General features: G+C 41.0%; 2 protein-coding genes across 2 annotated transcripts; one reads left to right on the top strand and one right to left on the bottom strand.

Moving 5' to 3' along the window:
• Positions 1-5,749: 5,749 nt before the first annotated feature.
• On the top strand, positions 5,750-8,974 carry M430DRAFT_27950 (hypothetical protein; the record flags this gene model as incomplete). The annotated part of the gene is made up of 8 exons (XM_024865749.1): positions 5,750-5,979; positions 6,028-6,265; positions 6,492-6,847; positions 7,000-7,021; positions 7,304-7,436; positions 7,485-7,747; positions 7,940-8,407; positions 8,729-8,974. The coding sequence occupies 8 exons, from the start codon at positions 5,750-5,752 to the stop codon at positions 8,972-8,974; spliced, it is 1,956 nt and encodes a 651-aa protein (XP_024720857.1).
• A 413-nt stretch (positions 8,975-9,387) lies between these two features.
• Positions 9,388-9,875, bottom strand: M430DRAFT_50518 (hypothetical protein; the record flags this gene model as incomplete). Its single annotated transcript, XM_024868156.1, has 2 exons — positions 9,388-9,692; positions 9,740-9,875. 2 exons carry the CDS (start codon positions 9,873-9,875, stop codon positions 9,388-9,390), a joined length of 441 nt encoding a protein of 146 aa, XP_024720858.1.
• Between the last annotated feature and the right edge of the window lie 2,300 nt (positions 9,876-12,175).

Here is a 12,175-nt window from a genome sequence, read left to right on the forward strand (position 1 = left end):
CTAAGAGGCTTACTTTCTAGGGGTTTAGATAGATTAAAAGCTTAGATAAAAGGGCTACCTTAACGCTATTAAATAAAAGTTTATTACCTAGTAGTTTACGCTTATAAGGCTTACTATATCTACGTAAGGATATAGTCTACTATATATAAGAGAGATCTATATAAAAGTAATCTAAAGTACTATAGTATATAGTATAAAGGTCTAGTACTATCTCTTTAAGTAGTAAGCTAAGAAGATTATAAAAGACCTTACTATAAAGTAGTTATAGTACCTTTATGTTATTATAAGAGCGTACTAAGCGACTTTTGTCTAGTTTCTTAAGTCTAAAATAGCTATACCCTTACTTAACCTCTACCTTAACAAGTAAGTAGTAGACTTTAAACAACGTCTTAAATATATAAGTAAAGGTAAACTTATATAGTTTATTTATAATAAAGTAGTAACCTGTCTTTAATAATACTAAAGACGCTACTATAGTACTACTATAGTACTACCTTATACATTACTTAAGTATAAGACAGGCTAAGTTATATAAGTAAAGGACTAGTATAAGGACTCTCTTTTAGAAGAGACCTTATAAAAGAACTAAAAGGTATAATAGTCTTAATATAATAGCTTACTAGTATACTACTAGGGCGCTACCCTAGCTATACTACCTGTCTCTTTAATAGATACCCTTAAGAAGTACTTACTCTTTTATAAGTATAAGAGCTTTCTTTTAATATAAATCTATACTAGTAAAGTTAGACTTTAGGCTTTTCTTTTTAAGTATAAAGTACTAGAAGTAGCGACCTTTTAGTACCTTTATAGTAAGGCCTTAAAGATAGTAGCTTACCTAGTCCTTAACTACTAGTAGCTAGACTAATAGTAGTAGGCCTTATAGTAAATACTTTACTTAAGGACATTATAAACGTTCTATAACTTTATAGTAGTAATAAAGAAAAGTAAGAGTACTTATATACTAATCTATTAGCTACTATTTACTAGCCGATTCTTATAGTTTTGTCTAGCTAAGTACTACCTAGTAAAGAAGTTATAAAAGAAAGAGTAGCCTTAGCTAGTAGCTAGCGCCTTACTAGCGCCTTACTAGTGTCTTATTAGTATGTTTAGTATTACTAGGCTAGAAGGTTAAGTTCTAGTAGAGTAGTAATAAGGACCTAGCGCCTTAGTAACGCTATAATAGTATAAACGTAAGTAGTAGTATATAGGTTTTTACCTGGCTTTAGTACAGTTTTATTACGTGATTTATATAGTATAGAGGTTCTATATATAGTAGGTATAAGTAGTAAGAATAATAATAATAATTATATTATTATTATTATTATTATTATTCTTACTACTTATACTTACTATATATAGAACCTTTATACTATATAAATTACGTAGTAAAACTGTACTAAAGCTAGATAAAAACCTACGTACTACTACTTACGTTTATACTATTATAGTACTACTAAGGCGCTAGGTCCTTATTACTACCTTACTAGAACTTAACCTTTTAGCCTAGTAATACTAAACGTACTAATAGGACACTAGTAAGGCGCTAGTAAGGTACCGGCTACTAGCTAGGGCTACTCTTTCTCTTATAACTCTTTTACTAAGTAGTATTTAGCTAGACAAAACTATAGAAAATAGCTAGTAAATAGTAGCTAATAGATTAGTATATAAGTACTCTTACCTTTCTTTATTACTACTATAAAGTTATAGAACGTCTATAGTACTCTTAGGTAGAGTACTTACTATAAGGCCTATTACTATTAGTCTAACTACTAGTAGTTAAGGACTAAGTAAGCTACTATCTTTAAGGCCTTACTATAAAAGTACTAAAGAGTCGCTACCTCTAGTACTCTATACTTAAAAAGAAAAGCCTAGAGTCTAACTTTACTAGTATAGATCTATATTAAAAGAGAGCTCTTATACTTATAAAAGAGTAGGTACTTCTTAAGGACATCTACTAAGAAGGCAGGCAGTACAGCCAGGGAATTAACTATATTAATAATTAGTATAATAATTAATATAGATTAATACGTAAACTATACTTATTGTTGTTATTATTATTATTATTATTATAAAGGTAGAGTAGTAGTAAAAGAAGTAAAGTAGTAAAAGTAAAAAATGTTTAGTAAAATTAATTTACTTTTAAACTCTTTATTTAATATTTAGGCTATAACTTTACTTTTAGACTCTTTATTTAATATTTAGGCTAATTTAATAGACTCTTAGTTCTTTAGACTCTTTGTTCTATATTTAGACTATTAAATAGTATAAGTATAAAATAAAGNAAAAAAAAAAAAAAAAAAAAAAAAGAAAGAAGAGAGTTTAAAAGTAAATTAGTAATAAGTTTAAATAATACTTTAAAATTTTTTATATAATGTTTTATAATACTCTTTTACGTAATTAGTAGAAATATTAGTATAATAATTAAAATAAATAATAAATAGACACGTTTAATACGTCTTACTGTCCTTATTCTTATTATATTATATAGTGTTATAGCGTTACTATTGTTATAGCGCTATAAGTAAGGTAGTTAGTTATAAAGTAAATTATTATTATTGTTCTTACTACTTATACCTACTATATATAGAACCTCTATACTATATAAATTATATAGTAAAACTGTACTAAAGCTAAGTAAAAACCTACGTACTACTACTTATATTTATACTATTATAGTACTACTAAAGCGCTAGGTCTTTATTACTACCTTACTAGAACTTAACCTTTTAGCCTAGTAATACTAAACGTACTAACAGGACGCTAGTAAGGCACTAGTAAGGTACTAGCTACTAGCTACTAGCTAAGGCTACTCTCTTTCTTATAACTCTTTTACTAAGTAGTACTTAGCTAGACAAAACTATAAGAATTAGCTAGTAGATAGTAGCTAATAGATTAGTATATAAGTACTCTTACCTTTTTTTATTACTATTATAAAGTCGTAGAACGTTTATAGCGCTCTTAAGTAAAGTACTTACTATAAGGCCTACTACTATTAGTCTAGCTACTAGTAGTTAAAGACTAGGTAAGCTACTATCTCTAGGGCCTTACTATAAGAGTATTAAGAAGTTACTACCTCTAGTACTTTATACTTAAAAAAGAAAGCCTAGAGTCTAACTTTACTAGTATAGATCTATATTAAAAGAGAGCTCTTATACTTATAAAAGAGTAAGTACTTTTTAAGAGTATTTACTAAGAGAGTAGATAGTATAGCTAGGGTAGTGCCTTAGTAGTATACTAGTAAGCTATTATATTAAGACTATTATACCTTTTAGTTCTCTTATAAGGTCTTTTTTAAAAAAGAGTCTTTATACTAGTTCTTTACTTATATAGCTTAGCTTATCTTATACTTAAGTAACGTATAAGGTAGTATTATAGTAGTACTATAGTAGTGTCTCTAGCGTTATTAAAGACAGGTTACTACCTTATTATAAATAGACTATATAAGTTTACTCTTACTTATATATTTAAGACGTTATTTAAAGTCTATTACTTACTTATTAAAGTAAAGGTTAAGTAAGAGTATAGTTATTTTAAACTTAAGGAACTAGATAAGAGTCGTTTAGTATACTCTTATAATAATGTAAAGGTACTATAACTACTTTATAGTAAGGTCCTTTATAATCTTCTTAGCTTACTACCTAAAAGAGTAGTACTAGACCCTTATACTATATACTATAGTACTTTAGATTACTTTTATATAGATCTCTCTTACGTATAGTAGGCTATATCCTTATATAGACGTAGTAAGCCTTATAAGTATAAACTACTAAGTAATAAACTTTTGTTTAATAGTATTAAGGTAGCCCTTTTATCTAAGCTTCTAATCTATCTAAACTTCTAGAAAGTAAGCCTTTTAGACTAAAGGTATAACCTAGCTATTAAAGTAGATAGGTATTATTAGTATAGTATAAGTATAAGTAAAGTAAAAGAGCTTACTCTTTTTAAAGATAAACTTTATCTTTCTTATATATAACTACTAGCTATATATCTACTATACCTTTTTAAGGTACTAGTATATCTTTATTATATCTCTACTAAAAGCTAAAAGATTAAGGTCGTTAGTAAACCTTACTATAATAAGGCTTATATAACCTTATAGTAGTATATATAAGCTAGTAGTATAAAGAAAGAAGAGAATAAGAAAGAAGGACAAGCCTTATAGTACCTTTATAGTAACCTTTTAAGGTAGTACTACTTCTTTATTAAAGAAGAGACTAGCTATCTAATTAGTAAGAAAGCTATATACTTACTATATAGCTTATATAAAGAACCTTAAGTACTAAAGAGTATAAAGAAGGTATATATAGTTTACTATATTAAAGGCGCCTTTAATATTAAGTTAGAGAAAGGACATTATAGCCTTATAACTTTATACTATATACGTAGTATTAACTACTATTTTAACTATAAGGTCTATTAAGTATTATAGCTAGTTTCTTATTTATATCTTTAGAAAGAGCCCTTACGACTTTATAGTATTAGTAAAGTACTAGCTAATTACTAACTTAATTACTTTATTTATTATATTTAAGAGTAATATTAGCCTATAGGCCTTTATAGTTTATTATTATTTAAGGGTCTTTCTAGGCTTATATAGTATTACTACCTTTATTACTTTAAACTATATAAGAAAGTGTCTTAGCTAGAGGCTTATAGTTACTATTAGTATAAGAAGCTTAGCTAAAGGGCGCTTATATACCTTAAGAAAGCCGGTAAGTAGTAAGTTAAGACCTAGCGCCTTTTAGGTACTTGTCTTTTAGAAAACGTTAGTAATATCTGCCTTTATTATAGTATTATTAATAGTAAACTATTAGTACTACTTGTCTTAGAAGTCTAGAATAACGTTACTAAGATTAGCTATTAATTCTAGAAAGAACTACTAGCCTAATACTATTACTTTATTATAGTAGCTTATAGCTAGTACCTCTTTATTAGTGCCTTATAAAGGTAAGAGTAAGGCTAGTTTTAAGAGTATATAGCTATAAAGCCTAGCTTACTTCTTAAGACTCTAGAGTTTTCTTTAGTCCTTTAAGGTAGTAGTAAGGGCGTTATACTAGCTCCTAGATTTTATATCTTAGATTATATATAGTTAATAAGTACTAGCCTACTAGAGGTCGCGCTAGTAGAGCTTAGTTAAGGCGGTAGTATATTAATAGTACGCTACCTATACTTACTAGACAGCCTTAAGAACCTTACTATTCTACTAGAGCTTATATAAAGTAAATTAATTTTACTAAAAATTTACTAAGCCTTTATTTTTATAATATCCTATGTCGAAGTTCTCCGGTTTTGGCTGCCGAATTCAGCAGCTTTCGTCGCTGTTTTACGCAGCCTCGACCGCTCGCTTAACCTCTAAACAGTCACGTGCCAGAAGCGCTTGTCGGGCTTTGGCGCAAAACGAAGTATGCGCATCCCCCCATAATATGGATGCTTTCAAGAATCCAAAATTGGATTTCGGTCTCTCAGCAGTCATGATGGGCCTTCTATCGGTTGGCTTCGGCAACTATCTACGCATAAGTACTCGCAATGCCCACCGCCTCCTCTGCCATCTCGCACCATCGAATCTTGCGGCGTTCTTTCTTGCACGACTCCTTCCTTGTCTTGTCTTGCTCCTCATCCGGTCTCTACCTCTCCAAGTGAACGACTCGCAGCCCGCGGTCACCTCACCACACTCAGTGACGTCCCTTCCTTACTTCCTTACTGATGGTTCACCGCTTCCTCTCCCTTTCTCCCGAAGCCCGACCAGACCATGACCCCCAAAATTCAGATCCCGATAAATGATATTCTCAAAACCCTCCACCATGCTGCCAGAAAACGCATCAACACCGGTCAGGTACTAAAGGAGAAGGAAAAGACGGCATATACCAAGCGAGACTATCAACGCAAGCGTGTAGAGCTGAATCAGACGAAGTTTCTACAGCCTCTGGATGCAGATAACTCCAAAGCTAGCATTTACTACATCAGGCAGAAGCTCACTAGGTATGTATCCTCAAACGCCCTTTGCTAGACTATGCTGATAAGACGTAGATACTGTGATCATGCTGATGCAGGACCCTGGCGAGATGCCATTCGTGAGGAGAAATGTGACAAAGGCTTTATGATGTTGTTTCTGTACTGGATATGCGAGACCTATATTGTAAAGAAGCGAAAGAGGAAGAGGACCAAGAGGAAATCCGTCAATCAATACTGGCGAGATTTCAAGATGCTCTACCGTCGGATAAATGGGAAATTCGTGGACGCGAACGACTCAAATAAGGTCGTAAAGGTATGCTGTTGCCCTGTTGCTCGATTATCCGACACTAACACCATGGTTGAAGTATATCAATAGTAAATTAAAGATTAAGTTCGACCTGGATACGACATCCAAGCCAAAGCCCGTGGCTGGGCCGGACGACCTCTTCTTGCTCCTAACCCAACACTAGGCCCGAGACGACTCGGTCTACCGGACCGAGGACGATCGACACGACGTCGCTACGATCATGCTCTTCTAGGCCTACACAGGCGGCCGACTAGCGGAGTTCGTCTACGCTTCGAAGGGTAAGGCAAGCCAGGACCCTCTTGGCGAAGCAGAAGAGGTGGAGAGCGAACGGCATCGCCAGGAAGGGGACGAAGGTGACTGCCTGCCTGATACCAGTAACCAAGGTGTCGACCTCGACTATGATGACGATAGTGACGCTGATAACGACGGGTTTGACCCTTGCGATGAGAGCGACGACCGCACGGTGGATGATGACGATACATCCCTAGATAAAGGTGCGGACACAAGCATGGACCTCGATAGCGGTTACACTAGCGACGAGACCGACATCTCTATGAAGGAGAACGATCGAAAGCCGGCACAACAGACGTGCGATGCCCCGCAGCTCGATGACTTTAGAGAGGCTACACGGCTGTAGAAGGCACTCTGCTACAAGGACATCGTCCTCTGGATCGTGCGTAATCCCCAGAAGGGAGCGCAGGATGTCTTAGCGATGGAAGTTTCCCTACGTCACCACAAAGGTGTAGACAACAAGCCCAAGCCGTATGTTGCTCTCTATGGAGCGTCCTATCCCCGCTGACCCTGACGTATAGCACAACCTTCTTGTTCCGGGAAAACTGCCGCCCAATCCTCTGCCCGATCTCTCACGTGCTAACGCGTGCGATCCGCGATGATGCGATCCTCGTTAACGGCTACACATCTGCGCAGCCCTTCTTTACCACAAACCTGCGAGCCTAGGGGATGAAAGCTATAAAGGTACATTAGAAGCCGGAGTGGTTAAAGCGGCCGATCTTTCGTAGGTCGGTTCTGCTTATAGGTACGTAGGTAAAGTCGGCGACGAAGCCTATGCTCTACTCCGCTTACGCCTTCTATCTTAACCGGCTCGGGAAGGATTCTGGCTTCGAAGACAAGCTAACTAGCTATTGCTTTCGCCGAGGGACCTCAAATGCGATTGATGGTACGTCCTATGCCCAGGATAAGCCCTTCCCCTCTAACAACTCTTTAGGTCTTGCATCGGAGGCTATTCGGGATCAGGTCATGCGGCACGATCTATACACGGGAGTTTTCAACGGTGCCTACAACAATGAAAGCGTTAGGTTTAATGTACAGGACGCCTACCTGAACGGCGAGATCTCTAAAGATGGTCTTACACGGGCCTTTACACACATGAGCATCCGATACAATCCTGGCGCTCCTAAAGAAGTACCCCCAGAGGTGATGAAGCAACTCCTAGCAGCGGCACCAGACATTGTTGAGCTGGAACAGCAGGTGGAGGAGTCGTCCGCTTAGCTCAGACGCGAGTACGTACGTATTAATCGGGCCCCAGCCCTAGAACAGAAGAAGCATGCAGAACTCCGTAGTGAACTCGCGAGCGAAAAGAAAGACTTTAAGGCCGAGATGAACGATACAAACCGCAAAAACTATTTTTACCAAGTTCACAACGTGATGATGCAGATGTAGCTACAGCGAAACTTAGATACAGAGGACGATCAGGATGCAGAAGACCCCGAACCTCCAATCCCGCACCAGCTTACAGAGCGGATACGGGTACAGCAGCTCCTATGCGATCTCTCGACAGACTTGAGCCCTCAAGACATTGTCTCCCGGAAGATCCTTGCTATCGACGCCCAAACGTCGCTCGCGTCGCGACAAGAGCCCCAGACCCGCAAGCCGAAGCTAGTCCCGACCTGCGAGGATTGTCTTAAAAAAGAGCCTTTATCCTCCGCTTCAAGTCCCACTCCCTCTCCTCAGGCCGAAGAAGAGTTTCCCCTTATCGTGGGCAAGACCCAATGTATCTTCTGTATCGGGAACGAACGGTATACATACGACCACCGGACTCGTACCTTTAAACGCGTGTCTCACATGTGGGACCATGTTGAGAACCTTCATCTGAAGCACCTTGGCCAGGTGATACCTTGTCCTCATCCCGTGTGTAAGGCGCAAGACTTGATTCTGAATAGTGTAATGTATTTTAAACACCACGTGGCGGCTGTTCACGGGGTAGACCTTCGACCATGCAAGCCTGAGATCTTGTACTAGTGCGTGAGGTCGCTGGCGACTTCTTATCGTAATAGCCAACCGGCAACCTTATTGCTCCCACTCAGTTTTTTTCATGGTTAGGTTGATTGCTATACACCCGCGACCTAACGAAGCACCTCAAGACGAAGCATCTGACCAACTTGAAAGAAAGGCTCTACAGCTTAAGATGCTCCTTCACTATCACACACAGATTTCACGGCACAGCTCTAGACGCCCGTGCTTGGTGTCAGTATGCGACTACTCGGTGTAGACCCTGCGCAGATCTCAAATGCCCAACAAGCCAATGTTCGCCGGCAGACAGACAATGTCGGGCTTCACAAGACGGAATTGGCTGGCGGAGCTTACCTCGTCAATGGAACAAAGTTCTTCCGTGTCGCGAGTGATACGCGCGGTCACGTGATAAGCAATTCGAAGCAGCAACGACATTGCCTGAGGTATTTCAGTTTGCGCTGGTAAATAAACACGAGTGCTAGCCTGCGGTTCACACAAAGCCTTCGAAATTGGTCGAAGTGTTTAGGGGGAAATGAATGCAGATTGTTAGCAAATTCAATTAGCACAACTTGTAAGGCATGTTTTCATTTAATTCGGAATGTGTGTGGATAGTGAAAATGCCGAATATATAAAACGCTACTGGATAGCACCGCGCCTTCGAAAACTCCTCTCTTGTGTAACCAGGAGTGTCTAATAGATCATGCTAACCAATTACCCCTCGCCACGAATCTATGTGCAACCAAGTAACAAGTCCCAGCAGTCGTATGGAACCCATAATAAAGGAAGCACAATGCCACTTCATCGTGGGCATAAGTCGTAATTGATTTCGCAACAACCCAACAACACAACTGGTCGACCGACAAAGCCATCATGTCCTACTACTGCCAACAGTGTGATCGATCCTTCCGCAGTTCAAGTGCATTAGAACAAAGTCGCGCAAATACAGCTTTGAGAGCTTCTGCCTGACCTATCATAGCGCTTAGGTTTGGCTGCGGGAGCCCTGGTCGTGTCCTTACGGATGTGTTGCGAAGAATCTCGCCTAATTGCCTAATAATTGCCGGCTTTCCAGCTGTTTTTCGAGAAGACTTCGCATGCTGCGATCGCAATCGTGATAGGATTCGAGGCGTATCTAACGACACGACCTGTTCAAAAAAAGCCCTTTGATCTTCCGCGCGTATATTCTCTGTATGGTGTTAGTCTGCTTTAAATCTAGTTCAAGTAGATGCTGACCTCGCCGTGCTGCCTGTTCTAGTACATCGGCGAGCCTCCTCATCCCGCTTGTCAAAGTAGTAAGATCCCTAGTGTTCGATGCGATTCGGATCGTGGCTGCCTCCCCGTCAGAACGTTCCTCCACGCACACCGCCATCACTTTCAGGCTATCGTCCGTCGTGGCCGAGATAAATGCTAAATTGCTGGCAATCTCTTGCTCTCGCGAGATACTTAGGCGGCGTTACGAGTGCTGCTCATTGACCAAGTAACTCTCCTCTAGGGCCTGGGGGACCTCGCTCAACCTCTATAGTTTGTTGATGCTCTCATGTAGCTGTAGTCAGGTTGTCGTACCTCCTCACATGATATGCTCAAGCCGTGATGTCTGCGAGCTCGGTCTCCGGATACTGGCTTATCCTCCGACCTCAGCTGGGTGTAAACGCGGCCTGGTCGTAGTGGTGGGCATCGGCTGTGGAAAGCAGCTCTCTTCTGGCGGAGACATTGGAACGCGGATAACCATCATGTCTTCGAATCTGGACAGTGGTGGAGCTGTCGTGTAACGAGACTGGTAAATCAGGTCCTGCGTGTCTGCGCTTTCGGTCAGGCTCTGCACTACGGCAGATGACCCAGGTCGTTCTTTAGTTGGGAGAGAACACCATCCAGCGGGCGACCTAGGTCGTCCTTTGGCACCTACCGAGTCCCCTCATCCAAGGCACTATTGCGCGCGACCTGGGTCGAACCTTGCCGGAATTCGGAAATTCGTTTGGGGCCGAACATAAGGCACTGCGGCGGGCGACCTAGGTCGTCCTTTGGCACCTACCGAGTCCCCTCCCTCCAAGCACTATTGCGCGCGACCTGGGTCCGGTCCTGACACTCGCCGTGGTGGGACAAGCATTTGAGAGTGTTTCCATTGACGAATTGTTGCCCCAAAGACGAAAAATAATGTTACTGGTCGTCGGCAAGAAAAGGAATCTACATCGTGCGTTGACATTTTCAGGACTAGGTTGGGCAGCTAGTCAAATTCTAGAGTCCTATGTGAATATGTTATAAGGTTACGTCTATAAACAGGCAGTCCAAGCTTCGACACTCAGACCGTTTCTTTTTTCCGCCACCGCCGCCGCCAGCACTGCCAAAACCAAGAATGCTAGTGCTACCCCTATTCGTGTACTTGCCACAGCTGTATCTTCAAAGCCGGGAGCACACCTACTAGGTCAAGAGTGCGTGATAGATCGGTTGCTCCCAGTAACTGATCTGCCTGTGGGCCATCGTCCCCATATCTTTCTCAAGGCTCACGGCTTTAGGTTCGAGAAGGGACTCCACAAGGTTCCTGTTCTATACAAGATCGTGAAAACGCCGAGCGGCGATGGTGGGGGACACCTTGTATTGCCCACAGCGAAATATTTCCCTTGCTGTGTACGCAAGTTCCCGTAATCGAGGACAAGAGCGCGACGAGGGCCAAAAAGGCTACCGTCAGAAGAGATGCGAAGGACAAAAGCGACGCGAAGGACAAAAGGGACGCGAAGGACAAAAGGGACGCGAAGGACAAAAGGGACGCGAAGGACAAAAGGGACGCGAAGGACAAAAGTGGCGTGAAGGACAAAAGAGCCGCGAAGAAGAAAAAGAGTCGAAACTTTTGTGCCGTCTGAGCCTTGTGCCAATCATCAACCATACGACGACCAATTATTCTTCAGCCTCTAGAACATAATTCGTTGATTCGAAGAGCCCTGGCGGTTTCCTTGTAAACTCTACATGCAGGGCCACCGTTCGTTAATAGGCATACTCTTAAATACTTGTCCTACCACGGCGAACGACCCACGGCGAACAACTCTGGCCATTCTACCTTCCCTTTCTTGGTCTTCATCTTCTTGCTAAAAGTTGGGCTTTCTCTGGCCCAAGAATCATCTATCTCCTCTGCTGAAGGGGAGAGGAGATGGGCGCCGGGCTTCTTAGAGATGTTCACGGAGCAATGTATTTCCAACCCGCGCACCGAACCCGCTCCATGGCTGCGCCGCAACCAGCTAAAGCACGAGAAATCGCGAGCCACTGCCTCGCGCGTGAAGCGGACAAAATTGTGTTGACTAGTCTCCCAGCCACTCACCCAAACGCGCCGCTTTTATCGAGGCGAGGGTGATGCCTCAGGTGAGCGCGCATCCAAGCGTGCCGCTTTTAACTTGTTGAGGGTGCCGCCTGTGGTGAGCTGTCACCCCCCTGCCACATCGCGACGCGAAACCCCTACCTAGACCTGTCGCTCGCAAGAACCAATTCCGAGGGATGTGCCGGCCAGTGTGGCAGCGCCGGCCGCCTGTGCCCTGTGCTATCTCTATCTTCGTATATTAAGATTCGAGATTCGAGAATCGAGAGACGAGAAACGAGAAACGGGAAAATGAGAAACGTTGTGCACGCGCTCTTTTAAGGGTAAGGGTGGCTCCGCTACCTCCTTCTTTAACTGTTTACGACATC

The sequence above is a fragment of the Amorphotheca resinae genome (assembly GCF_003019875.1).
Source record: "Amorphotheca resinae ATCC 22711 unplaced genomic scaffold M430scaffold_6, whole genome shotgun sequence".
In the NCBI taxonomy this organism is placed as follows: Eukaryota; Fungi; Ascomycota; class Leotiomycetes; order Helotiales; family Amorphothecaceae; genus Amorphotheca; species Amorphotheca resinae.